Genomic DNA, 27912 nt, shown 5'->3' with positions numbered 1-27912 from the left:
GTATACTCGGTTGTACCACTTCTAGAACTGTATTGAGTAATTTATCAGATTTAGTACTTGAACATTTATCACAGTGCAATTTATGATAGCAAAAAATCAGAAAAGCTAAATCTCCCAGTTTCAGGACTAGTTAACTATATTAGAATGTGTCTGTATCTTGTAATGTTATTCAATTATTAAAATGTTTTAGAAAAATATTTAATGATGTGACAAGCTACCATGCTATTACATTAAATGAAAAATCTGTATACAAAGTACTATATACATTCTGACTCAAATATCATGATTTATATATGTATGTGTGTATAATGAATCCAAAAAAGGTAGAAGAAAATGCACCCAACTGTTAAAAATGGTAATTTTTAATCAGGAGAACTAAATATAACTTATTTTTATGCTTTCCTATATCTTCATTTCCTACAATGATCATGTATGTAATTAGAAAAGTCCTATTATTAAAAAATGATGTGTAAAATAATGTCTTATTTTAGTGTTATAAGAAATTGGTTTTTTTTCTTTGTTGCATAAAAAACTTCGAAAAACTCAAAAGGATGTATTTATTACATGCTGTGCAGTGGAATAAAATGTATTATTTATCTTTTCAATGGCAGGATATAAAATCTATAAGCAATAGTATTAAACTATCTGTTTTATTAAAATTTAAATGGAAATGTGTTCATAGTTACATTTGTCTTGTTTTAAAAATAAATCAGCATCCATTTTAAGTAATGAAGATTAAATACATTATGATAAAATTATTTTAAGGTTTGCCAGATTTTAATCAAGTAACAGTTTAGAGATATAGATATACATATACAGATAGAACATACACTTTTTATAACTGTAAGGCATACTTTATGATATATAATCTTTTTACCACAAAATATATATACTTCTCAGATATGAAACAAAACTGATATGACTAGGAAGACACTACTACCTGGGACCAGGGTAATACCTTTACAAGTAGTTTAGCTTTTATATATGACTTTGGTAGTATCTGTGTACAAATAAGCCAATTAGCTGGCATATTTTGGCAGTGTGAATCTAAAAGACATTAGTTGACTTTCACAAAAGTTTCTGAAACTCGATGATTACTGCTTAGTAAGTCTATGTACAAAATGTGCCAGTAGCATGTACAAGTGGGCCAGAGTTGCTAATAGCTAAATAGGAACAAAAGCTTTCCTGCCCTTTGGAAATTGGGCAGAGCAATCTTGAGCTCTGATCCCCTGTTGCTCCTCTCAGGGTTTAACATATTCCAAATACCTTTATGTGGAAATCAAAAATAGCAGAACAAGAGCAGACTGGGGAGATGTCATTTCTGTCAGTAAAATTTTCCCAATCAACACATTCATCCAGTTTCTGACATCATTCTTTGAGTGGCCATCATCTATCTAGTGCAAAATGGGGCGAAATATGGCTTTGCTTTGTTTTGTTGCACAGGGAAAGAAAAGCTTTTGTTCAGAGCTTTGGAAAGTTTTGTTGAGACCACATAACCTTTTTCTTCTTAAATTCTGAAAAGTAGCTAATGCTCATTTGGTAGTGAAGTGCTGTAGAGGAATGTTTTTCTTGCTCCTTCTTTCACAAGATTACTTCAGCGACAGGTTTCAAGTGTGTCACTCAACTTCAACACATGAGGCAGACTTCTTGGTGGATGCATTTCCATGATCTGAGGGGCGGTAGGAAAGTGTGCTCATTTTTGTTGATAGGCTTGAGTGGGATTTAGCCTTTGGGGGGATGTATTTCAGAAGCTGGAGAAAATATTTTTTAAATTTCTTCCCCAGAAAGCCATAAAAGAGAGGATTCAGGCAATTGTTAAAATAAGCTATGCAAATAGTGATGGGCATGGCGGTGTCAACAATATCTGCAATTTTACAGTCATGTATGATGCCCAGTTGGATCAATACATCCAGAAAAGTGAATATTTGGTGGGGAACCCAGGAAAAGAAAAAGAAAAGTACAATTGCCATAATTATCTTGAAAATATCATCATTTCTTGGCTTGTTCTTCTGAATCTCATAAGCCCTCTTTAAGGTCTTCCAAATAAGAGTATAACTTGTAAGAATGATCAGAAAAGGAAACAAGAAACCCAGTATATTCTTGGTGAGGCCGAGTCCAATGGGGAGGGTTGAATTTTGGGATTCATAATGGAAAGCACAAACCGTGATATTGGTGTTCTCGATGAAAAATACATTTCGGTGGATTATGGTTGGCAAACTGGCCAAGCCAGCCAGTAGCCAAATAATGATGCAGGTGACTTTGGCCATAAGCATTGTGCGCCGGAGGCGGGACTTCATTGGATGAACAATAGCCAGGTAGCGATCGATGCTTAGACATGTAAGTAGAAACACACTGGCATAGAGGTTGAAACTGACACTGGCTGAAGCAATCTTACATAGGTAATTGCCAAAGGGCCAGCGGTATTCCATCGCAGTATAGACAGCCCACAGTGGCAATGTCAGTAAAAAGCATAAGTCAGCCAGTGCTAAATTCAAAAGAAAAACACTGGCCACAGTCTTCAGTTTCATGTAAAAGTAAATGACAATCACTACCAAGCTGTTTCCAAATATTCCCACCACAAAGATGATACTGTATAAAGTAGGGATCATGACAAATATGTAATTGTGCCTTCCAGCTTTGGGACAGTCATCTTGGATTCTTTTGATACCATCTTCAGTGGTAGAGTTGAGGATCATTTTGAACTCTTGGGTTAATTAATTAGTCTCAGACACTATGCCAGATGCACCTGGAGAAAATAAAAATGAAAAGGTAAAAAAAAATTAACTTTCGGTTATAAACATATAGTATTATTTTCAATCATAAATACAGTAACTCAACTTTAGTCTTAGGGAAAAATAGATACTTTCTGGAGAAAACCTGAACTGAGAAAGTCTAGGTTTACACATTTGAATTAATTTTTAGAACATATTGCTTTTCTAGGAAGTGATAAATATCCTCCACACAAATGAAAGTAGGGATCCTATGTGAATAAACTTATCTAGGTCCTTTGCATTTTTTCTAGAAGTAAATCCTAGCTTCCAAATTGATTAAAAAAGCCTAATCTAAGTGTCAGAAAATAACACTGAATTAAATTAGTTATTCAGGAACACTTGAGTTTTTCCAGAGGTAGGCAAGGCTAATTAATTTGTCTTTAACCTCAGAAGTGTGACACATCTGTATCTTATTCTTCAAACCATTTCTTTCATTTCACAATCTTTACTTAAATATAAACATTATTAGCATCCTCCCTGAAGTCATCAGAATAGCTTCCTCTAGGTTACTGAGGAAATTGGTCATTGTGGGAACTGATTTAGGAAGGGATAAGGGGGAGTGCTCAAAACTTTGTGGAACAGATTCTTGCCATGGTTTCTCAGGCCACTACAGGCAAGACCCACTTTATTCTTTAATTTCAAACTCAATCTACCACAAGAGACTGAATCTCCTAACTTGTGTGCTTGCCAGAGATTTCTGGAGTGAACTCTGAGGTTAACCATTTGTATAACAAGAATGTCAAATGAGCAGAATAGGTCAGGATTATCAATAAAACATGTCTTTTTGTGGGGGCTTAAGATAGCAGCAGTTCTCTAGGATTTTTGGAAGAATCAGGTGCTCAGGAATGAGCTCCATAAAGACTTCTGCAAATATTTGCTTCAATATTTTACATAACAAGTAATCAGGCTATTCATTTATGTGATTTAGAACATCAACATATTCTGCCCTAGCAGAGTCTGTCAGAAAACCCTTGGGAGGGAGGCTGAGGATGCTGTGAGGGTAACATCACAGGATGTGGCACAGCACACTCTGAGGTGAAAGCTCAGCATCGGGCACAGGCGAGGCTGACTGGGCGGGAAAGGGGTGCTGGGTAAAGATCCTCTTGCTACACCAGGAGCAGGTCTCTAGAAGAGCATGGCTGTGCATTCCTCTCATTCCTCTCAGCAAAGTATCCTAGACAAGAATAAGACACTACTAGTCTGCCCAGGAGAGCTGTGCTTGGCATCCAGGAGAGCTGGATGAGCACATACACCTAAGGTAGCGTTCATCTTGGTATAAAGTGGTGCTGTAAGAGGGATGAGACTCAGGTAGCTAGATTTTAAAAGCGAACACTAGGAAGGAAAAGCTTCTTAAGTGGCCTCTTTGCCTCTCCCAAGAGGTAGTTACTCTCCTTATCCAAGGTTTTGGCTTCCTGTCCCCATCATCTCCTCCTTGTGTACTCAGCCTTATATAATTGAAATGTTTTTCTTCTCTTTTCGTTCATGGGAGCATTAGTATCCACAGACAAGCAGATGTCACATCCTCTGTGGAGCCTTTCTGACTTGTCTGGGCAATTGGCTGTTCCATTTGTTAAGCCACTTTGGCACTTTGGATGCAAGGATTGACACTGTATTGTAATGGTCTGTTGACCTGTCTTCTCCACTGGTATGTCAGCTTCTTGAGGGTAGGGCCTGTTTTGAATAATCTTGTTTACTGTTGGAGGCCCCAGCCTATTCCAGGGGACAGATGATAAATGTTTGATGAATAATGCAGCCAGAGGACAAAAGAATGAGTAAATGCATATAACTTAAAAGCTGTGAGTATAACATATTGAGACTAGTTTCCGTGGGGCTAATGAAATAATTTACATTTTGTTCCTGAAAGGATCTTATAGAAAATACTCAATGTTAACCTGGGTCTCACTTTGGATAAAAAATCCAAACCAAAAGCAAAACCAAACCAAACAAACAGACAAAAAAATCCTTGGTACTTTTAGAAATATGTGGTTTCTAAAACAGAAGATGAAAAGGAGGAATAAATATAATGGAAACTAGGGCTAGGCTCTCAGGGAGATATGACCTATTTCTTCCTCACACAGAAGGATTTCCCTATATTTTGCTGATTTTTCAGTTTATTTTATTATAGTTACTGAAATTATGCCAGTTTAGAAATATAAATTCCTTTAGGTAAACAACTATTCTCTATTAAAAATTAAATGCTTCATAAAAGGTTTATGGGCTAGCAGTCATTTACGCCTTAATGTGTATTGATTTACTTATTTGTTCTTCTAACATTTGGTTGAGATCAGTTGGATTTTGCCTAGGAAAAAGTGGAAATGTCAAGGTTAAAGAATCTCAAAGATTAAAAAGCAGCCTGGGTGAACTCCATAACTGAAAACTAGGGTAGAGGTAAATATTTGCTTCAGCTTGGGCACAAGGGCACTAACAGGAAGGAAGAAACTTAATGCTTTACAATCCCTTGGGGGCCATGAGCTCGGGTGCTTGAAAGTAGGGAGGAAATTCTCCTCTCTTTCTTCTTTTCTCTCTTGACCCTAACTCTAAGAGTACACGTCTCAGGCTGGTTCCATTAATACTGTGTCTGGAGTGACTAGAATTTTATTCAATAGGCTGGAACTGTAACCATCATTTATTAAAGCATTTCTATGGGAAAATTTGCATTTGAAAGGACCAGTTTACAAACATATTTTGGACTCCAATTCCTTCACAATCTGAGGTCAGTTTATTCTTCAGTTCATACTGATTCATATTGACTAATGTTTAATATTAAAAGGCTGCTCTGAGTAACTGGGGGAACATCACTGGAAAGTTTAGTAAGGTATTATTTATTTATTTATTTTTAAAGATTTTATTTATTTATTTGTCAGGGGCAGGGAGAGAGAAAGAGCGCACAAGCAGGGGGAACTGCAGGCAGAGGGAGAAGTAGGCTTTGCGCTGAGCAAGGAGCCCGATGTATGACTTGATCCCAGAACCCTGGGATCATGACCTGAGTCAAAGGCAGCCACTTAACTGACTGAGCCTCCCAGGCGTCCCAGGTATTTATTATTTAAATGAGTATATCACTTGAGAAACTCTGGACATCACATTGAATATACTAATTAGAAGAACATTTTACATAAATATATAAGTAATGACCAAGACTTCCTGCCAGGTAAGGAAACAAATTTTCTCATATTTGAGGGGAGCAGAAAGGGGAGAGGAATTTTAAGATGATAGAAACAATGGGAGCAAGCATAGGGAAGTATAAATGCAAAGAGTGCATTTAATGGGCAGTCATCCATTTATCATATATTCACTGAACACCTACTATGTGCTGGGATTAAGGATGCAAAGTGAAAAAGTTCATATTCCTTCTCCTTTTAGGCATTTGAGTCTACTGGGGAGCGGGGGGAGGGGCTTAGAGCTTTAAAGACAGAATTATCTCCAGTGTTGAATATTATGCCATAACAGGATCATATGGAGTGTTCCGTATTTATCATTGACCCAGCTTGGTGGTGGGAGACTGGGGGAGTGATCGGGGGCACCCCCGAGAGAAGATGGTATTTGGACTTTGGAGGATGTATGGGAAACAAAGTGGTTAGAACTTAAAGGCAACAGTGAGCCAGCCGAGGTAGAGTAGAGATTGTCATCACTTGAACTTTTCCCTCCTTACAGATGTCTGCAGCATCATCCATGGGAAACTGTTCTTAAAAATTTACAGATATCTCACAACCGCCTGGGCAGTGATGTCAGATCTGAATGTGCACTGGATGCGAGGGTGACTCGGGCCATGATGGTGTGCAAGAAATATCGTTCTCCGTCGGCACTGCTGCCACTGATAGGCTTTCCTAGAGAAACCAGATTCTCAGGAAAGAGGGAAAATGGAACTCTTGTGATTAGTTGGCACCTATGATTGATGATAAATGAGTGGGAAAGAGTAGGGTTCTTTTCTCTTTGAAGCCAAAAGGATGCTGTTTTGATGAGGAGCCAAAGGAAAGAGATGTGATCTATTAGGAACAGCAAACTTATGAATCCCAGAAAGCAGCTACATTTCATTCTATTTCTTCTCCCAGTAGGTTTTTCGGCATGTAGGATATACTGATTAAAAAAAAAAAAAAAATCAGGAGATCTACCTCTCCCTGTTTCTGGGCCTAACCACAGCTTTTACACAGGCTCTGTGCCTTATATGAATCCCATAGCACCATTTCTTCTTGGGGGAAAAGAGATGGGATTTGGAGTCAAAATACTTATAACGGAATCTTCCCTTGCCACTTACAAATCTATATGGCTCTGGGTAAGTCACCGCGTTTCTCTGAACATAAGCCTCAGTTCCCTTATCTGTGAGGAATGGGAACAGTGATTCTTATTGCATATGATTGTTATGGGAATTAAATGAGATAACCCAAAAGCACTGGGCATACTTTTCAAACAGTATGTGTTTAATAAATATGGTTTTTTGAATCTTTACTATTATTTTTTTGAATGCAAGCGAATGTTAACTTAGCCATGGCTCAGAAAAACATGAAAGATTTTTTTTAAAAGGTTTATCATTGGTAAGTTCTTTCTCTTGACATAAAAGGCTAAAAATACCAGGATGTTGTTCTTTCAAAGTATGAGTAAAAAAATCATCATAAACAGCTGAATACATTGGCCCTGAGTCAGGTGGGAACTTTCAGTCTGCTGTAAACACAAGGTTGGCTCATGGTGGCCACCCTACATTTATCCACTGCTTGCTTTCACAGTAGATACCTTGTGTTCCTTGACAGCTTCCTTTATTCTTTTTTTTTAATTTTATTATGTTATGTTAGTCACCATACATTACATCATTAGTTTTTGATGTAGTGTTCCATGGTTCATTGTTTGCGTATAACACCCAGTGCTCCATCCAATACATGCCCTCCTTAATACCCATCACCAGGCTAACCCATCCCCCCGCCCCCTCCCCTCTAGAACCCTCAGTTTGTTTCTCAGAGTCCGTAGTCTCTCATGGTTTGTCTCCCCCTCTGATTCCCCCCCTTCATTTTACCCTTCCTACTATCTTCTTTTTTTTTTTTTTTTAACATATTATGTATTATTTGTTTCAGAGGTACAGGTCTGTGATTCAACAGTCTTACACAATTCACAGCGCTCACCATAGCACATACCCTCCCCAATGTCTATCACCCAGCCACCCCATCCCTCCCACTCCCCACCATTCCAGCAACCTTCAGTTTGTTTCCTGAGATTAAGAATTAGCTTCCTTTATGCTTAAAAACAAGCCTAAGAAGGAAGATTTTCTCTTTCTTTCCTTTTTTCTCTTTTCTTTCTTTCTTTCTTTCTTTTTCTTTCTTTCTTTCTTTCTTTCTTTCTTTCTTTCTTTCTTTCTTTCTTTCTTTCTTTCTTTCTTTCTTTCTTTTTCTCTTTCTTTCTTTCTTTCTTTCTTTCTTTCTTTCTTTCTTTCTTTCTTTCTTTCTTTCTTTCTTTCTCTCTCTCTCTCTCTCTCTCTCCCCCCGCCTCCCTCCCTCCCTCCCTTCCTTCCTTCTTCCTGTCTTTTTCTCTCTAATTCTAAGAATATTTCCCCAAGACTTTTGATTAGAATATTAATATCTTCTTAAGCTTTTAGGCAAGCCAAAACCAATCTAATTAAATTGTTCATTACAAGCTCCTTTTTTAATGAGTTTGCAATCTAAGGAAAAAAAAATACCACATAGTTTCCTATGATAATAGAGAGAGAACTAAAAGACAAAGTAATTATATTTTAGAATAATCTTCTATCAAAGTATCTTTCTTAAATATCTAAAAGAGTAGACTAGTGTTTGTAAGTCATTTGCTGGGAGTGCTGGGCAGCTCAATAAACCATCCTGTTCAAAAGTCATTCTCTTTATTGCTCTATTTTATAATTTAGACTTTAGAAAGCAACTGTTTCTGCTCCTGTGTGTTTTTTTCCCTCAGTAATGAATGAGGCATTCTACCGGGGACAACTGTTAGTCAGTATCCATTTGTGAAGTCACTGAATCATAGAAGTTGGCAGTAAAATTTTTACGGTTTCTACTTGTTTCTTTTTCAAATCCACTTGTTCTTATTTCTTAACCTTCTGTTCTTATTTTATGGGGTCTATTTGTACCCTTATCTCTTTAAACATTTCGAACATCTGTATGTTAAGAGCCCCTATCCAGTTGCTTTACTATTTGTAGTTTGTAGTTCTTCTCATATAAATTCTATTTGTTTCATCCGTGGACACTCTTCCTTGGCGTTTGCCTTTATCTTAAATTTTGTAATTTTTGTGAGTTAATCTATGGGGATTAACTTCTTTAGGAGGCCTGATGTCTGTATGGTGGTGGCCCGTGAAATTTCTGCTTGGGCATACAATATTCATGTTGTATTTTAATGCCAGTTCTCAGCCTCATTTCCAATGCCATACTTTTTCTTCAGATAATGCAGATTAGGCCCTCCGCCCATTCTCAAAATTTTGCTGGTCTGCAGAAGTTATCTAGTTTTTGGTCACAATAGGCAGTAATTTTCCAGTTTCTGGCTTTAACCAGGAAAGCCAGTTTCACTTGCCTTTAGTGCACACGTCTAATGGTCTCGAATTCCATCCTGATAAACTCACTAAAACTTTATCTTGGTTGTATAACTGGTATTGGTTCTTCTCTGGCCCATTGATCTCAATTTTTTTTTTCTTTCTCTTTTTTTTTTTTTAAAGATTTTATATATTTGAAAGCAAGAGTGGGGGGGGACATGAGCGGGAGGGGGGTTGCAGAGAGGAAGAAGCAGGCTCCCCGCTGAGCAGGAAGCCCTACTACGTGGGCCTTGATCCCAGGACCCTGTGATCATCACCTGAGCCAAAGGCAGACGCTTAACTGACTGAGCCACTCAGGTGCCCCACGTGGTCTCAATTCTTATTCAGAGCTTTGATTTGATATTTTATGTATTTAGAGAAAGAAGGGTAATGTCCATGATTGCTTAGTTTATTGCCTTCATCTTGACTGGAAGTTGCCCTACACATTATTTGGAGATAATGGTTAAGTTCCTTGGACCCAATAAACTTTGGATTATAGTCTTGCCCCTATTCATGCTCACTCCTGCCCCTATCATGCCTTTTTTTTTTTTTTTTAAAGATTTTATTTATTTATTTGACAGAGAGAGAGAGCGAGAGCAGGAACACAAGCAGGGGGAGTGGCAGAGGGAGAAGCAGGCTTCCCGCCTAGCAGGGACCCCGAGGCGGGGCTCGATCCCAGGACGCCGGGATCATGATCTGAGCTGAAGGCAGACGCTTAACGACTGAGCCACCCAGGCACCCCCCTTTTTCTTTTTTTTAAAGATTTTATTTATTTATTTGACAGAGAGAGAGAGAGCGAGAGCAGGAACACAAGCAGGGGGAGTGGGAGAGGGAGAACCCATCATGCCTTTTAATGAAGCATCCAAGCCCTTCTGGTGGTACTCTTTTCCATCATGGTAATCCTGGCAGCCAGGAAGAAGGGAGCATGGCAGAGAGCTTAGCACCATGGGGCAAGTGACCAGAATTGCTTTTAAGTCAGATGCACGAGAGAATGGCTGGCAATCCTAGACTAACCTCTCTATGTTAAATACTTTTCTGGGAGATGATTTTGTTTACCTCTTCAATTCCTAGGTGAATATTTTTCTTAGAACACACAATATATTTTATCACAATTATTAATGCCATACTGAATAAGTACTCAAGATTCAGTGTCCTTAAGCTTAATGAATGGCTGTATGCTATGTCTAAGTGGTAAAAAGTGGTTTCTGGCCCTCTTCCCAAGTCAGCATCATCCACTGTGGCCTGCCTCACAAGAAATGAAAATAGAACTGCCTTCTTATTTCTGCACATACCAGTTGTAACCAACTGTGGTGATGGTGATTAAATGTCCTGCCATCCTCAACTAGCCCTCCCCTCTGCTTTCCAAAATAGCCCAAGAATAGGAAGAACTCAGCTTTATGAAAGAAAATTAAGAAATTCCTTCCAAGTTAGGGTATACACTTCAGCGAAGGTAAAATGTGAATCCTAAATTTTTGCTTATTAGAAATTATTCAATACTTTAATATCTAATAATGTAACACTAAATTACAGTTCAATTTCTTTCCACTTCAGATGCTTCTATTTATCATACATTACAGTTCAAATAACTCACCTGTGATGAATATCCCAAGCCCCCAAACAACTCCCTTTATTCCTATGATATTTCTTCCTACTCTTTTTCTATCTTAAACTCTTCGTTGTTTTTTGTTGTATTTTTAATTTTTTTAATTTCAGAAAGAAAAGGGAAACAGGTAGGGATGAGATACATGTCATTAAGTCTAATCACATGCTAGAAATCGTCTTTTGACCTGTTGGTGTTAGTAGAGAATATTCTTATGTTAAAAATAGAGGGTCATGGAAGGCTTTAGTGAGCCTCGAAGGAGTTGTGCTGTGCAGACTAAGAGAAAAGGAAAATAAATACAGCTTGGAAGAAGGCTTGTATATAAATAAACTCCTGTTCTCTTATACTCCCAAATTCCTCAAACGTAGGAACTCAGAATTTCCCCAAGGGAATCATAACCACATTTCAAAGGATCAGCATCTCAGCCATTCATCAAAAGGGAGGAAACATCATTTTTAATAATACGGCTCTTGGAGACTGTTCACAAGCTTTCCTTTTTCAACAGATGAAAAAGGCAGCTCCAATGTGGGCATCTCCGTCAACAGCTGTTTTATCCAACTTGTGAGCAAAACCCAAATTTTGTATGTTAAGCCACTTCATATTTGCTTCTCTGAGACTTTAAATCAGCAGCAGAAACTGCCTATCTCATTTCACATTCCACTTTAAAGGGGTATGAGGAAAGTTACTGGGAAAGAAAGGAAGTGCTAATTAATTTGTACACTTAAGAAATCATGATATTATTATAGAATTTATATGTATTATGAGTTTTATGTTAGAAATTACTGGCCACATGGCAGTTCATTTCAGATTTAAGTTTTTAACATTATAGAAATCACATAATCATACATTTAATTTAATTTTTAAAATCTTTTTTAAATTTTAAGTTTTATCTTTTTTTTATTATGTTCAATTAGCCAACATATAGTACATCATTAGTTTTTGATGTAGTGTTCAATGATTCATTAGTTGCATATAACCCAGTCCTCATAATCATACATTTTAAATGAAGCTAGAAGGATCAAATATTACCTGTATTGTACATGTTTCCCCAAATTGCCCAATGTTCTGATTGCAGTAGGAATACTCTGAATGATAGTCTACAAACTGGTCCTACACAATGTATAAGGAGACTAGAATTCTAATTTTGGCTTTCTCATTCACTAACTAGGTGACCTTGAACCAGTCACTTAGCTTCTTTAGACCTCTGCATTCTCAGGGAACTGGTACGTGGTTAAAGAAATCTCCTGAAACACTGAAATTTTATAACCTTTCTTTGAAACAGGTATATATCTTTTGAAGACAAAGGCAATAATGGCTTAACAAGTAGAAATGACTTGATAAATCCTTAAATCAGCCAACATCTATCTATCGATATGGATATTATTAATGCCACAATGATTTAATAACATTCTGTAGTTAAATACAAGAAGTTTTTTTCTTAAAAACAAAATGAATTTTACCTTTTACTGAAGATAAAGAAACTCTATGTAAGAGTATTATATTATAGTGACATTGGTTTTTCTCCCCATTTTTTAGATTATCTACTCAAAGAAATGTTTTCCCAGCACAGCATTTGGATAGCTGGTTGTGACCCTAGGTTATTGAGGTCAAGTGTGTAAGTTTGAGCCCTAATTTAGACTAGCTAGATTAGTTTCTAGACTGTGAGCCTCTCAGGCATCCCTGTATTATTCATTGGCAATTCCAGGTGAAAGGGTAAAGACAGATTGTTTCATGGCTGCAAATCAAAATTACAAGCATGCCCTGCAGTTAGGGAGTCAGGATTACATCATCCTATGAAAAAGGTGGCACAATGTGTTATTGTTAAAATAACTCATACAAAACAAACCTACTTTCAGATTTCTTTGTTGGGAAGATACAACTTTTTTAAAGTTTAGCAAATAGTTAATGGGATTCAGTTGTCCAGATAAAAACACAGAGGTGAGGGGCGCCTGGGTGGCTCAGTCGGTTAAACGGCTGCCTTCGGCCCAGGTCGTGATTCCGGGGTCCTGGGATCAAGTCCCATGTCCGGCTCCCTGCTGAGTGGGGAGCCTGCTTCTCCCTCTCCCTCTACCTGCTGCTCCCCCTGCTTGTACTCTCTCTCTCTAATAAAAAATAAAAAAAAAATCTTAAAAAAACAACAACACAGAGGTGAGGGCAGAGTATTATAAAAGAACATCACAGTAATATATTATTTAGAATAATATTTTGAAGTAGTATATTAGCCAGTATTTTGAAGGGCTAAATGGACTTTGTCCTAAGAAAATGAATTCTGTAAGGTAATGTTTGATTATATCATAGAATTGCATTTTTTTTGAAACACAGTTTTCTTGCTACTTTTTTCTTTTTAACATTAAAATGCTGTAAAAACTGAGAGACAGCAGAATAGTCTCTTAGAGAAAGCACTGGACGAGAGTTCTGTCAGTCTGCTCTGTCGCTAACCACTGACACAGTCATACGCAGGTAATTTAACCTCTTTGTTATCCCTTAAATATTACAAAATATTTAGAATGGAAATACTAACCCTTGTTCCCACCTCTGTTTCATAGATTGCTAAAGGTAAACAGTGAGGTCTTAGGAAGACATAAAAGCACTTTGAAAATACAAATTTTATATGATTTCTGTAGTGGAAGGATAAGTGAAATTTAAATAAGGAAAGCTCAGAACTTCAAAAATTAATGGAATTTTTTTATTCAGAAATTCAGCAGAAATACTTTTCATTATTTTAGTCTAATGCATTTATTTCAAGAATTATAATGAGGCATTTGATTAATGCTGAAAGAAAGGTCAAATGGTAGATACTGTATGGCTTCTACATTTAATACTTGTAGCAGCAAATGTCTTGGGTATAAAGTGGGGCCCTCAGACTAAATCTGACCAACAGATTTATTTTCTTTGTCCCCTGAAACACTTTCAGTTTTTGGGATTTGAATTTTCTGTGGTTTACTAATCCCCACTGCTATTTTCCAATTCTTTAGGACAGTGCTGTTCAAAAGAAATTTTATGTGAACCACATATGTAATTAAAAATTTCCCAGTAGCCACACTAAACAAGTAAAAAGAAATAGGTGAAATTAATTTTGATAATATGTTATTTAATCCAACATATCCAAAATATTATCATTTCAACGTGTAATCAATATAAAAATGAAAATATTTTACATTTTTTTTGGTACCAACTCTTAAAAATTAGGAGTATAGTTTTATGTTTCCAGCACATCTCAGTTGGAAGTAGCTGAACGCTTTAAGAGTTCAGTCATCACTTGGGGCTCACTGCCAAATTAGACAATACAGCGTTAGATGCTTCCCTCACCTACAGAGCCCTTCTAGCAATGGTTCTGAAAATGTGGTCCCGGGAATAGCAGCATCAGCCTCACCTGGGAATTCCTTAGGAGTGCAAATCTCAGGCCCCACTCCAGACCTACTGAATCAGAAACTCTGTGGGTGGGGTCCGGCAGGCTATGTTTTAATGAGCCCTCCAGGTAGTTTTGATGTACACTAATGTTTAAAAATCATTGCCCTACTGTCATCTTAATTTGCAACTCTGGCTTGTGTGCTGCTAATCCTGATTAATAGGCAAAACCAAATCCAACAAATGACAAAAGTGCCCTCAGCTAAAATGCTTTCATTTGGCTCTTCTGAGGCATCAAAACCTGAATAAGTATGACAGACTCCTAAAATACAGCTTGGGAATTATTCATTAGACTGTGTTTTTCTTTCAGACATTCAGGACTAGTGTAGTTAAGGGGTGCCCAACAGGATGTCATCTAATAAAATACTCCTTGCACTCATTCATAAATGTCTGGAATTTCTTTAAGTGGGATTGGGTTGACAGTATCCACTTCCATACCTCCAAGATCTACCTGAGGGAGGAGATAAACTGACTCAGGTGAAAGCCAGACTAACACGGTAGAAGAGCATGGTGATGGGAACCGAAAGATCGGAATCAGTACGTGAATTTACCTCTTACGAGCTATGGAGTCTTTAGCTTTTCTCTTAACCTGTGACTCATTTTCTTCATCTGAAAAATGATAATGAAGAAGTAAAAGATACCTGTCCTGTCAGGCTCACAACATTGCTGGGAACCTCATGAGATAATGTATGTGGAGGTGTCATAAGATCCTGCAGATCTGAGACTTTTGTTAGTGTTATTAAATTTACACTATGGTATAAATGACTAATTCCCCCCCTACAAGCAAATCTGGATAAGGAGAACTGGGGCACTGCACTGGGTGCTGCAAGTGGAAGAAGCGAAGGTACCAGAAAGAGGTAGAGAGGCTCAGAGAGGGAGGCTGATGGCACTGCTGACAAGCTACTTGGACTGGAGGGTTCTGCCAGCTCTAATCATTCTCTTGAATACTTATATAATTTTTAAATATAAATTACAATGATACTACACCACTGATTATAATAAAAAGTTTAGACCGCTCTATCTGCTATTATTTCCATTCCATTCATTTCTATGTGGGACTACTTGTATTTTCTAACTAAACAGGCTGTGATAAGTGGCACAAATGCTGGGCCAATAAAAGGTAACAATACTTTGCCAACTGGAAAATACGATGAGATACTGGTGACTGCCTTCCTGTGAAAACTTCATTAGCAATAAATGGGTTACCAGATGTCACACGTCAGATTTGAAATTAAAATATATACCCAGTATTTGTGTGCAGTCTGAGCAGCAGGGAAAAAAGTGAACTCTTTCCCAGAGAGCTGCATAAGTTACTGCACCACTTTTGCCTTCAATTGTCTGTTTTTCCTCTAAATGTAAAATAAAATGTATCCCTTGGTTTGTAAAGTGGAAATACAGCATTTCTGTTTAGAAGGGCTATGTAGTGAAGTGGCACATTACTCATGCAGCAACTCTTTAAGGACAAGGAGAGTATTTTTGAACATTCTCTGCCACACCAAGACCACCATCTCCTCTTGTTTTTAACTTTGCCATAGCAGTTTGTCCTTTTCTTGCCTTCGCTTTCAGCAAGCAATTCCTACTTTTATTACTGACAACAAAACTGTCCAAGTCAGCAACTGTCAACGTCGACTCCACTCTTCCTGAACCTGCTGTAAGAACAGCACTTTCCTGTCTTCACAATAGTAAAATTCTTCTTGTTCTTCCAGCTAGCTAAGTTGACTCTGGTCTTGTCCTCAAAGTTACAAGCCTCCAATCTGAAATCAACTGTGGTTAGGGAGGGAACCCCACAGTCAGAAATAGGACAGCACAATTGCACTTGAGCCAGCAGAAATGTCAAATGCTAAGCCAGTGTGACAGAAATATCTAACATCCTCGAGTTTTTATAAACAAATATTTTTGGCTAAAGAAGGTCCATGTTCCTTTGCAATTTCAAAATCTCCAGTTACTTGGTTCCAGCTGAAGACCGTGGATGTTTGAAACTATTTTTTTTCTCCCCAATTTATTTTGGGTCTAGCTTCTGTAGATAGGTGAAGCTAAAAAACAAATTAGAGGGTGAAAGTGAATTATCACTCTTAAGCCTCCTCTTGGAGAAATATTTGCAGTACTCCTCTCTCATTTGTTGGGATACATTCCAAGACCCCCAGTAGATGCCTGAAACCATGGATACAGAACGCTATATATATAGTGTGTTTTTTTCCTCTGCATAAGTACCTATGATAAAGTTAATTTATAAATTAGGCACAGTGAGAGATTAAGAACAATAATAATGAAACAGAACAATTATAACAATATACTGTAATAAAAGTTATGTGAATGTGGTCTCTCTCTCTCAAAATACCTTGTATTGTACTGACTCTTCTTCTAATGATGTGAGATGATCAAATATCTATGTGACCAGATGAACTGAGGTGAATAACATAGGTTGTGACCTAGCATTAGGCTATTATGGACCTTCTGACAGTATGTCAGGAGGAGGATCATCTGCTTCCAGACCGCAGATAACTGAAACTGTGGAAAGTGAAACCACATATGGTGGGGGGGGAGCTACTGTATATAGAATTTCTTTACACATAGAAATCCCCCAAAGTACTTACAAATTTATTTCTGGAACACTGACTACTCATCAGATGCTGGGGATGCAAGACCTACTGCCCTTTGAACTTCACATAAAGGAAGATAGAGCATCGTTGAAGTGATTAGCTATATCAGTGGGGAAAATGTCAGTTTAAACTTTTCAATTAATAACTTCAGCACAGAGTGACACACAAGTGTTCAAATAAACTTATTTAATGTACCGTTGTTTTATGCTCCTCTATGATTTTGCTGGTATCTGATGCACTAAGATGACTTATAAAAGTGGCTGAGTATTAACATTAGTTATATTTATAAGCTATGATTAATTGAATGTTTATTATGCACCAAGCATCGTGATAATTGCTTTTGTATTTATAAGAGCCTTGTTTTCGACTGAATTGTGTCCTTTCAAAATCCATAGGTTGAAACCTTAATACTCAATGGAGGTAGGGCCTTTTAAGAAGTAATTATTGGTAAATGAGGTCATCAGGTTGGGGTCCTAATCCAATGTGACAGGTGTCCTCATAAGAGGAAGACCACATTAGGAATGTGCTTACATGGAGGAAAAGCTATGTGAGAGGTCTATGAGAAGGTGGCCATCTGCAAGTGAAGGATAGAGGTCTCACCAGAAACCAACCCTGCTGGCACCTTGATCTTGAACTTCTAGCCTGCAGACCCGTGAGAAAGTCAATTCTCATGGGTCTGCAGGCTAGAAGTTCAAGATCAAGGTGCCAGCCACCTGAGAAGCCACCCAGGCTGTGGTATTTTGTTCAGGTAGTCCTAACAAACTACAACAAGGCCTATGAGGGTAAGCACTATTATTCCCATTCTTCAGATGAGGAAACTGAGGCTGAGAGAGCAGGTCCTTACATTTTTGAGATTCTAAAATTTCAAGGCTCAGTTATTTTTTGGGGGGGTAAGGTCATCATTGCATACTCTAGTTCAGTGCTTCTCAATGATGGGTAATTTTGCCCTTCCAGGGACATTTGGCAATGTCTGGAGACATTTTTGGTTCTTACAACAGGCGGAGAGGGGGAGAGGCAATGTTACTTGCATCTAGTGGGTAGAGACCAGGGATACTACTAATCATCTTACAAGGCACAGGGCAGGACCCCACAACAAAGAATTATCGAGCCTAAAGTGTCAGTTGTGCAGCTCTTGAGAAACCTTATTCTAGTCCCCCCACTTTTTTTCAATTCTTGATATCTGTAGTTCCTGTTTTTTTTATGGAATAAGTTAACTGTATACTATAGCTTATTAGTAGCTTTTGTTTCAAGTATTATATTCATATCATCCCAGGGAAACTATAGATCAAAAGGTAAAATCCTGAGTAACCTTCAAATGTCCAAGGCCATGTTGAGTACTTAGTAGGAGCTCTGAAATTATGAGTTGACTAAATATCTGTTGTGCCAGATCATTCTAGACATTACCCTCTCTAAGCATTTTCCAGAACTCCAGGATTCTGCTTAAGTACACCTGAAAAGAGATTTGAGCTTAAAATTATTATAAGGTCTTTAAGGGATTTGATGGCTGTTGTAGCGGCCCCAAAGTTACCTCTAGGAGGAAGCCACCATGTCCGGAAGTCAAACCCTGCCCTCTGGTGGCATCACTGCCAAAGACACTGTTGGGAATCTGACAGGGCCAGAGTCAATCTGCAGTGTTAGGTTCTGAACTGACTTTGCAATATTTAAATGTAAATTCAACTTTATATTCACATGAGGGCTTTGTTCCCCCCTGTGGAATAACACATTAAATGTAGTCTGTCATCGAGGCTCTCATTAGAATAAAACCAAGTACACAAAAGTGAGAGAGAGGATGAACATACCATTAGTTACAAACCATACTCTGCAAGTTTGGCAACCCAAGAGTTTCAGTTACTTAGTTTGAGTCTTTCATGCTTGTCTCCTCTACCCAACTGCTTTTCTGATCCATAAAGGCACTAAGTAATTGTTTTTTATAGCCGAGGAAGAACATTTCTAGAAAAAGGATTTCTAAAGGAGCGATACTAATAGAGTCCCATGACTAGAATATTAATTACTGGTTCATGTGGTACTGTCCCTACAAATTCCTTATGGACTAGTTCTAGCACCATTGTGCTTAAAATACCAGCTAGATCTGAGGAAATTATATTGCCCCCTTTTCCGTTAAGAACTCTATTCTCTCACTAGGAAAACACCACTGTACTTCTTATCACAGAGTACAGCCTTTTCTGTATACTGATGCCAAATGGGTAACATTTTAGTGAGGCATTTGAAGTTGTGATATGCAACTCCATGGGAGACAAACAAGGTCATTTAGAAGGTCTTTTCATTGAGAACATCAGAGCTTTCAAGAGATGCAGGCAGCCTTTCCTGGATAATTGGGGTAAAACAAATAAAAAAAAAACCCCATAAAGTACAAAAATAAACAATCAGATGGAAACACTCAGAATTAAGAGTGAAAAGATATAGTGAACGTTGATGTCAAATCTTAATACTATATAAAACCAAAAGCAGTGAGTAAGAAAGCAACCTAATTTAAGAAATTGAAGAGTAGAAATCAGTTGATTGAAGTTAGCAGGGGTAAAAAAAAAAAAAAAGACTTAGTCAAAACATGAGTCTAGAACTAGGAGTAGGGGTTTTGGGGGTTATTTCTTTGTCTCTCTAGAAATTAAAACCTCAGGCAAATCATTAAACCTTCATTGGACTTTGACCTGACAAATGGGAATGAGACTATAAAGCCTCTACCTTGCCATTGGAAGAATGTTGTAAGATTATATGTTTAACATAATTTCCTTAAAAGACAGTATATTATACCCATTCAGTGTGAATAGACTAGATACAATAAAAACAAGTTTAACACATGACTGAAGTGGAAAGCTAATGTATATATTAAGAGGTATTTATTCAGCACTTAGAGTTTGAAAAGGAAACGTTAACTTTAGTAGAGTCTGTTGGCTGTCAGGCGTCATAGGAAATAACCCATAAGCTTTGCAGTCATGGAGATCAGTTAAGATACCAGCTCCACCTTTGACTTAATCATATAACTGGTTAAATTATTCACCTTCTTTGAGACTTAGTCTCCGCATCTTTAAAATGGGATAAAAATTTACTATATACTGTTAACGTGAGGGTTAAATAAGACATGGAGTAAAAGATTTCCATATATTAAACAATAAATGTTATCTATTGTTATTATCATTATTTATATTCTCAATATATATTCATACGTTCCCACACAATACTAAGTAAATTGCTCCATAAAATTTTACTTTACATATGTATAGTTTGTCATGTTATTACACATAGCCAAGAAGAGACTGAAACAATGTTAGGAGCCCTATCTATACAATACAATATAGTGATATAATTTGTTATTAATCCCATAAAGCAATGTAAAGGATCCAGGAAGGATCCATTTTTTAAAAGAAGTGAAAGTATTAACAAATAAAGGGCAGATGGTTTTAAGATTACTTTAAGTTGGAGGGGGAAAAATATCACACTATAGACCTTTGGTTGGTGAATCATACCTCAACTAATTAAATGGCAAAAATTTCCTTCAAAATGCAGAATTCAGAGAAAAGAATTTCTTTGCCAACAACTCCCGTAGTATTCATATAAGTCTCTTCCTTGAATTATCTGACTTAACATGTGGTAATTGTTCTTTAATATGATTTCACGAGATTGACTTTCTAATAATTATACAACACTGTATTGTTTCTGGTAATAACATTTTTGGTATTACTTTATTACTGTATGAAATAATGGGAAAACAAAATAGGCTAAGTATTTTTGTACTCAGAATAGAGTAGGCAGATTTGTGAAGTTCATTAGAATTTTGTGAGGATAACATAATGTACTAATAATTTTGGATATCTTGCTATGAAGAGCTTCTAATTCAAAGAAAGTGTTTAGAAATCAGTATTTCAGTAGGCATGGTTGTATACATGTCAATGATCAGTTTAAAGCCATTCTCTAGATAAATTACATGGTTTATGTTATGCTAACAAATTAAGATGTTCTCTTTACATAAAAAGTTGAATGACTTTTGAATGGTCTTTGAGTTTAGGTTTGGAGAGCAGTTTTATCTCAATGTGGATCAGGACGTCACAGAAATCTCTGCTACAGAAGGAAGTTTATAGGTCATATTTATTCCTTTTCTTCAGAGAAATACAGGAATATATATATGTATGCCCTTCGTCCCTGTAAAAATACACAATTACTGTATTCTAAATCTTGTTTTTGTTGTCAGGTTATCCAAGCAAAGTCTATTTTCACCTATAATGTAGTTGAACTATTATTATCTACAGTCTTTTGCTTTTATGGAAACAAGTCAGAGATTCATAACATTTTATTGCTGGATAGTCTCTTGAAATTACATGCTCCAATGTTCACATATTCAAATACTTACAGGGGCTGAGAATAACAGTTAAGGGAAGCAGTCATGGTGGTGAATGGAGGACCCTTCCTCTTTCTCAGAGGAGATGGGGGGTGGGGAGTCTCACTTCTCAGCTATAGCCAATTGTGCCAGCCGTGATAGGGAGGCACAGGATGATTTTTTTTTTTAAATATAAGCTGGACATTTAAAATTTTATTTGAAATATCCTATTTTGAAATGTATTCAATTAATACAAATAATAATATGATAATAATGATAATAATAGCAGCAACACTGTGTAGAACAGAACTCTTCTGCAGATCAAGTTAGGTCCAAGGGCTGCCAGTTTAGAATCTAGGATCCAGGCCAACTGCCTAATTTTATAACTGAGAAGACAGAACCTAAGCCCCACGAGATGCTGCAGACCCCCATATTTCAATGTTTTTATATTACACTACTTGAAGTACACCTCTTTTAGAAATTCCCCTTCCATTTCCACACCGAACAACAATCTATGGCGGAGGAGTTGGAGGTAGTGAGAAAACAGAGATGTGATGGGCTGAGGTTATTGTTCATTCCTGCTGTCACCCAGCCAGTCTGCCCCATCTGGGTGTGCAGGAGGAGAGCCTAGCTCAGAGTATGAGAACTGTTCCAGAATGGCAGCCTAGATGTCACTCCCTCCTTCACTGTTTCCAATAGCAACTTATTTTTCCCTTTTCATTGTTCCATATTGTTAAAGATACTGTTAGTCTTTTAGAGCTGTTGCTGCGTTTCATCAAAGTCTCCAAATGGCTGAATACAGTATAGAATCTGTGACATTTGGGTATTCTTTCATATTATTTTAACATTTATTCAAAAAATATCATCCAGTACCAAAAGGAAGATCAATAATGACAGAGACTGCTGCTATTCCATAGAGCCACACTGCCCTAATGGCCCTGGTTATATAACTGGTAATGAGGTTAAATTTTAAAATATTTTTAACAAGTTCTGAAAAATACTTATTTTTCAAATAAATATTTATTTATTATTATATTATTTATTCATTGTCAAGTAAGTTGTTTCTAAAGTGAACTGTGATACTCCAAGCAAGAAATTATTTACTCATTTGTGTTTTTGATACCAATATATTTTCTAAATTAATTCACTGCAGGTTTAAGGAAAACACAGAAGTACATAAGGAGAATATATCTGGTATTGATTAGGTGGACACATTGAGGGAATTGTACAGGATTAATAATGAATATGGAGTATTTCTGATGAATGGTAACACTTGGCTAGCAGATACATTTCTTTGGCCTCTAGTCCTAATAAAACTTCCTGGACAAGTTGATTTTCAGTTCTGTTGGAAAAATAGTTTAGTTCTTGTGAGCATATTTTGAATTCTGCAAAAGGACAACATGTACATTTTGGTTAATTGCCTGGTTAGCTGGAAGAACACAGATCATGGTTTTACACATAGTACCTTAGATGGGAAGAGTGGGGAGCTGTAAAAGTACTAACTTCTATTTTAATTTTATTTTGTGTGAAAAGATCAAATTTCATTCTTTTTCAAGCTATAGAGGTTTCAAGGTAAGGCAGAAAACGAAGATAGAAAATGTTGGTCTGATAATATAAACATCCTTATAACTCAGGAGGTGCCATGTTGAGGACCACTAGCAGCTGCTTTACTGAGAAGTCCTTATGCCATTAGAATGAAGGAGTAAGCAGTCCGTGGAAGGTAGTGGAATCTGCTGGTTGGGCAGAGATAGGCACGGACCGGGGTGGGGGGTGGGGGGGATCAAAGTGAGATGGGAAAGGTCCACATGACTCATCAGAGCTCCATGGTTTCAGGAACGCTGTTGTCTTTAGATGGTAACCACCTGCTAAAGGCAACATTTGCCTGGGAGTTGTAGTAATAAGCAAGTATTAAGTATTAGGCTGCTGGGATCAAACTCAGGATCCAGGGAAGAATATTGTGGGTACAGTAGAAGGAACATCTTAGTATCTGAAGTCTCGATGTGCATTTTCATCTGAGATACTGTAGTTTTCATCTCCAGCAATTCAGTTTCAGTCTTTTTTATATCTTACATGTCTCTACTTAATGTTCAAACTTTCCTCTAGCTCCTTGAACATATAGAGCACACTTACAATAACCACTTAATATCCTTGTGCATTAATTCTATCATCTGTATCATTACTGAGTCTGTTTCTATTGATTGATTTTTTTTCTCTTTATAGATTGTATTTTCCTGCCTCTGCATGCCTGATAATTTTTGAATGGATGCTAAACACTGCAAATTTTGCCTTGTTGGTTATTGGATGTTTTTGTATTCTTACAAATATTCTCCAGCTTTGTCCTGGGAAGCAGTTAAGTTACTTGCACATGGTTTTATCCCTTCAGATCTGGCCTTGATGCTTTGTTTGGTGGGACCAGAGCAGCATTTAGTCTAGGGCTGATTTTTTTTTTCTTATTCTGGAGGCGAAAAAATCCTTCTGAGTATACCACCTGATGCCCCATGAATTACAAGGTTTTTTACTCTGTCTGGTAGGAACAGGAACTATTTTTTGGCTTTGGATGTTCTCTGGAGATTGTCCCCTCTAATCTTCTTGGATGATTACTCATACACATGCACTGAAACACAGGGCGATACTTTGCAGATTACTGGGCTCTTCTTTTGTAAAACTCTCTGGTACTCAGCCGTGTGAACTCTAGCTCCTTGCCTCTCTGGACTCTTGCCTCCATCTCCTCAACTCAGGGAGACCTGGGAGCTCCTTCTGGGCTCTTCTTTGTGCCATGGCTGGAAACTATCCCCAGGCAGTGAGCTGGGACAACCATAGGGTTCACTTCATTTATATCCCATCCCTTCGAGATTACTGCCTTTTGTTGTCTGATGTATACTGTCTTGAAAGCATTGCACCTCATATATTGTTTCATATATATAAAAATCATTGTTTCATATTTATATGTGTGTGTGTGTGTGTGTGAGAGAGAGAGAGAGAGAGAGGGAGAGATGTTGTTTAGGTGAGAAGGTAAATAAATCCTGTTACTCCATCTTGGCTGGACACAGAAGTCTCTGGGTTTGAGTTTTGACCCTATATCTTGTGTGTTATTTGATTTTGGAAGGATTACTCAGCCTTTTCCTCTTCTTTGTCTATTTGTGAAATGGGGATAATAATATAATGATTAATCGATGGAATCATATAGGGGAGAACATGTCATAGTCTATGAGATTAGGCAAAGGAGTATCCATAGGCTGAAAGTGAACTTCAAAAAAACAAAACAAAACACAGCACCTGAGTGGGATGAACTTTCTCCCTAGAAGAAATCACCTGAACCTTTTTCTCTTGCCCAAACAGGGACACTTGCCTTATTTGCTGCCCTCCCTCTAAATAATGACCCTTCCCTTTACCTGTGGACCTACTGGTAAAGGGACTATAGGCCAAAAGGCAGCTTGTCTCCTCCAAGAACCCATGGGGCAAAAAACAGGTTTATCTGAAACATTCTGCCAAAGCTATACCACCACACGATTATAGTACTATTAATAGAGTGTATAATTTTGTTTAAAAAATTGATTTTTTTTCCTTATTTCACCTTAAAGTAATCACTTTTACCAAACTCCTGTGAAGTAAAATGCATAAGTATAAATTGAGAACATCTGCCCACAATTGTAAATATTGGAACTCACTCAGCTTATAATCAGTACATTGAAATTTGAAAAGTGATGTTTTTTAAAGAAAGGTATTTTTTCTGACATATTAAAATTCCAACTAAGTAATGTGAGAAAATAATAAAATTGTATGGCTTTTTTATTGCATGTTTATTTAGGCCAAACCAGTATGAGGCAGCTAGATTAATTACTTTTTTACTGTTAAGTACTGTACATAGTTAATTATTTCATCTAAATCGTGTCTGAGCCAAACCTGTGAATTACTGTTCATGCAGGGCAATGATGATAATTTATGTACTCCCTCCATGCTACAGCTTGTTAATATATTATTTTTGATTTGAAACTAGATGTTAAAAGTTTGCAAGAGGCTTTTAAAGACTACTCCGTGACATAAGTTCTAAAATTATGGATTTCAAAATTAAGGTTGACAACATGCTATAATAGGAAATTATTTAGATGATGGAATTATAATACATTTGCCTGAAAAATATATTTTTCCATTTTCTACTCTGATCTGTTGATTCTTATAGTTTCAGCTTGTGCTTTTTACTCTGCCTGATTTTATGGTGTGGCAGTCACTTTGGGACCTTAGGTAGTTTTTCAACATGCACAAAACCTGATCTCACCCACTGTCCCAGTATGGCTAATCAGATGTTTAACTGTGGCTACCAAGTGCTTACAGAAGTGCTCACAACCATCATGAACTCACCAAGCTAAACAGATGACAGTGAATCCATTTTTAAAGTGTAGGAGGAGATTATGCTAAGTGAAATAAGTCAAGCAGAGAAAATCAGTTATATGGTTTCGCTTATTTGTGGAACATAAGGAATAGCATGGAGGACATTAGGAGAAGGAAGGGAAAAATGAAGGGGGGAAATCGGAGGGAGAGATGAACTATGAGAGACTATGGACTGAGAAACAAACAGGGTTTTAGAGGGGAGGGGGGTGGGGGGATGGGTTAGCCCGGTGATGGGTATTAAGGAGGGCACGTACTGCATGGAGCACGAAAACAATGGATTGTGGATCATCACATCAAAAACTAATGATGTATTGTATGGTGACTAACATAACATAATAAAATTAAAAAAATAAAGTGTAGGATCATCTTTACAAACTTTGAGTAACAGGTTCCCAGTGATACTTGTATATAGTCAAGTAAAAGAGAACTTAAAAAGCTTTATAAATTCAAAAATTAAATTTTGAGATGCCGTTAAAAAAATGAAAAAATGAGTAAAAATAAAAAGTGTAATTAAAAAAATAAAAAGATGTTATAAAGTTTCCTTGCTACTCCCAGCCTGTCCTGGATGAGCCACATTAGCACCACCTGGGAGCTTACTAGTAAAGCAGTCTCAGGGCCCATCCATACCTACGGAGCCAGAATCTGCATTTCAAGATTCTGCAGGTGATTTGGGCATTCATTCAAGGTTAGGAATCTAGTCTAGAGGGATATTTAGTAATCACTTAAGCCTGTGCATGGATCCAACAGTTTACCCTCCCTGTAGACTGGAGAGGGCCCCAGTCACTAAGCCCACTCCGGTGGCAGCGTGGGGCTGCCCTTGGAGAGACCGGGGAACAGGACAGGTCAGCTTTGGCTGTGTGAGGGATCTCTTGCATTTTCCTGGGGAGCTCTTTCATGGGGAATTTAGAAGAAGAGTCCCAGTGAGGCAAAACTGTGTACCAAGGAAAAGAAATCTATTTCACATAACACAAATATCTGTCGGGTCCATTCATATAATAGATGAACTGGATGTTAATCTTTTGCATGAAAATCAATACGGATCCAGACTTCTTGCCGGAACTTTGGTGGGAAGCTCCTTGCTTATTTTCGGAGAATCAAGGAGCATCGTAAAGGATGGCAGGTGTTTCACATTCCCTTGAAGCACGTGCTTATCTTTGTTTATGTGAAATATGTGGCTTTTGCAATGTGAGTAATTTTAACTAGTAACTGTTTTTTTCTTTTTCCCTCCTCCTTAAATTGCCTGCACTTGCCTCGTAATTTCCTTTCCTTGCAGAGGCTTTCAAACTGTTCAGCCACTAGAGGTCTGTATTACCTATTTAAAAAATCATACCCAGCCAGCTGAGACTTTCAGTTCTCAATTTCAATATCTATTTCTATTTTTTAAGATTTCAAATCTTTTAAAGACATAATACCTGGGAATAAGAAATCACCACGCCTTAGGAAATGAAGGAGAAAAACTTGTTTCCCCTGCTATTTCCACTAGACAGCTGAGCATAGCTTCATACTCAAACTCAAAACTCATCGGCCAGTCACAAATCAGAGGAACAAAATTTATTTCCTGAAAAATAGTTTTCCCTGATTTATTTTAAGATGTCTGTGTTTTTTAACCTTATATTTTAAAGCATTTATTTTTCTCTTTCCACAAAAGCTATTCTGTTTTAAGACACTGATTTTACAACTTTTATGAAGGTTTTAAAATAATATTTTCTTTTATTGGCCATCCAAGATTAGATTATAATTAATGTTCTTTCAGGCTTACTTTATAAGGCTCTGCTGTAATTTGATAAACTAACGAATGAGCCTAGGTTTGCATGGTTAAAGCTGTAATTGAGGTGATGATTGTTAGTGATGCCTACTGTAGTTTGGGTCCCTCGCGTTTTCACCGTGTTCCATGTTTGCACAGGGATTTTTCATTAGAGTAGTGCATTTGGGCCTGCCCTTTGCCAGTAACATTGCAGGCTCTGAGCCTTCCAGAAATCTAAAAACGTGGTGTGTCCTGTTTACAGAATACCTGACTAATAATGGTAAAAGCTTTCCATAACCTTATAGAACAAGGCTCTCTGAAACACAGCACACTCATATATTCACATATTTAAATGGAATGGTTGAAAATATTGCAGACATAAAAGCTGTAACTTACTGTGTATTGCACCAGGGGTTTGGGATTCTGATGCTAGATTTTCATAGATTGTAATTATGCCTGCATTTGGAGTAAGTGGCTACATTTGTTGCCAGGCAAGGTGTAAGGCTAAAAGGCTCCCTTCTTTTAAAAGGCATTATTGCATAATGTTCCTGGCCTG

General features: G+C 37.3%; 1 protein-coding gene across 1 annotated transcript in view; it reads right to left on the bottom strand.

The window, feature by feature from the left end:
- Positions 1 to 463: 463 nt before the first annotated feature.
- The window catches only part of AGTR1 (angiotensin II receptor type 1), a 47372-nt gene continuing 19923 nt past the window's right edge, over positions 464 to 27912 (bottom strand). Inside the window, exon 3 of the mRNA XM_034996490.1 lies at positions 464 to 2746. Within this exon, the coding sequence (XP_034852381.1) occupies positions 1617 to 2696 (1080 nt within the window). The 5' untranslated portion in view covers positions 2697 to 2746 and the 3' untranslated portion in view covers positions 464 to 1616. The remainder of the gene's footprint in view (positions 2747 to 27912) is intronic.

Source organism: Mirounga leonina, unplaced genomic scaffold (assembly GCF_011800145.1).
Source record: "Mirounga leonina isolate KUSES-001 unplaced genomic scaffold, KU_Mleo_1.0 Mir_115, whole genome shotgun sequence".
Classification (NCBI taxonomy): Eukaryota; Metazoa; Chordata; class Mammalia; order Carnivora; family Phocidae; genus Mirounga; species Mirounga leonina.
The sequence above is the reverse complement of the archived record's forward strand: the minus strand, read 5'-3'. Positions and strand labels throughout refer to the sequence as shown.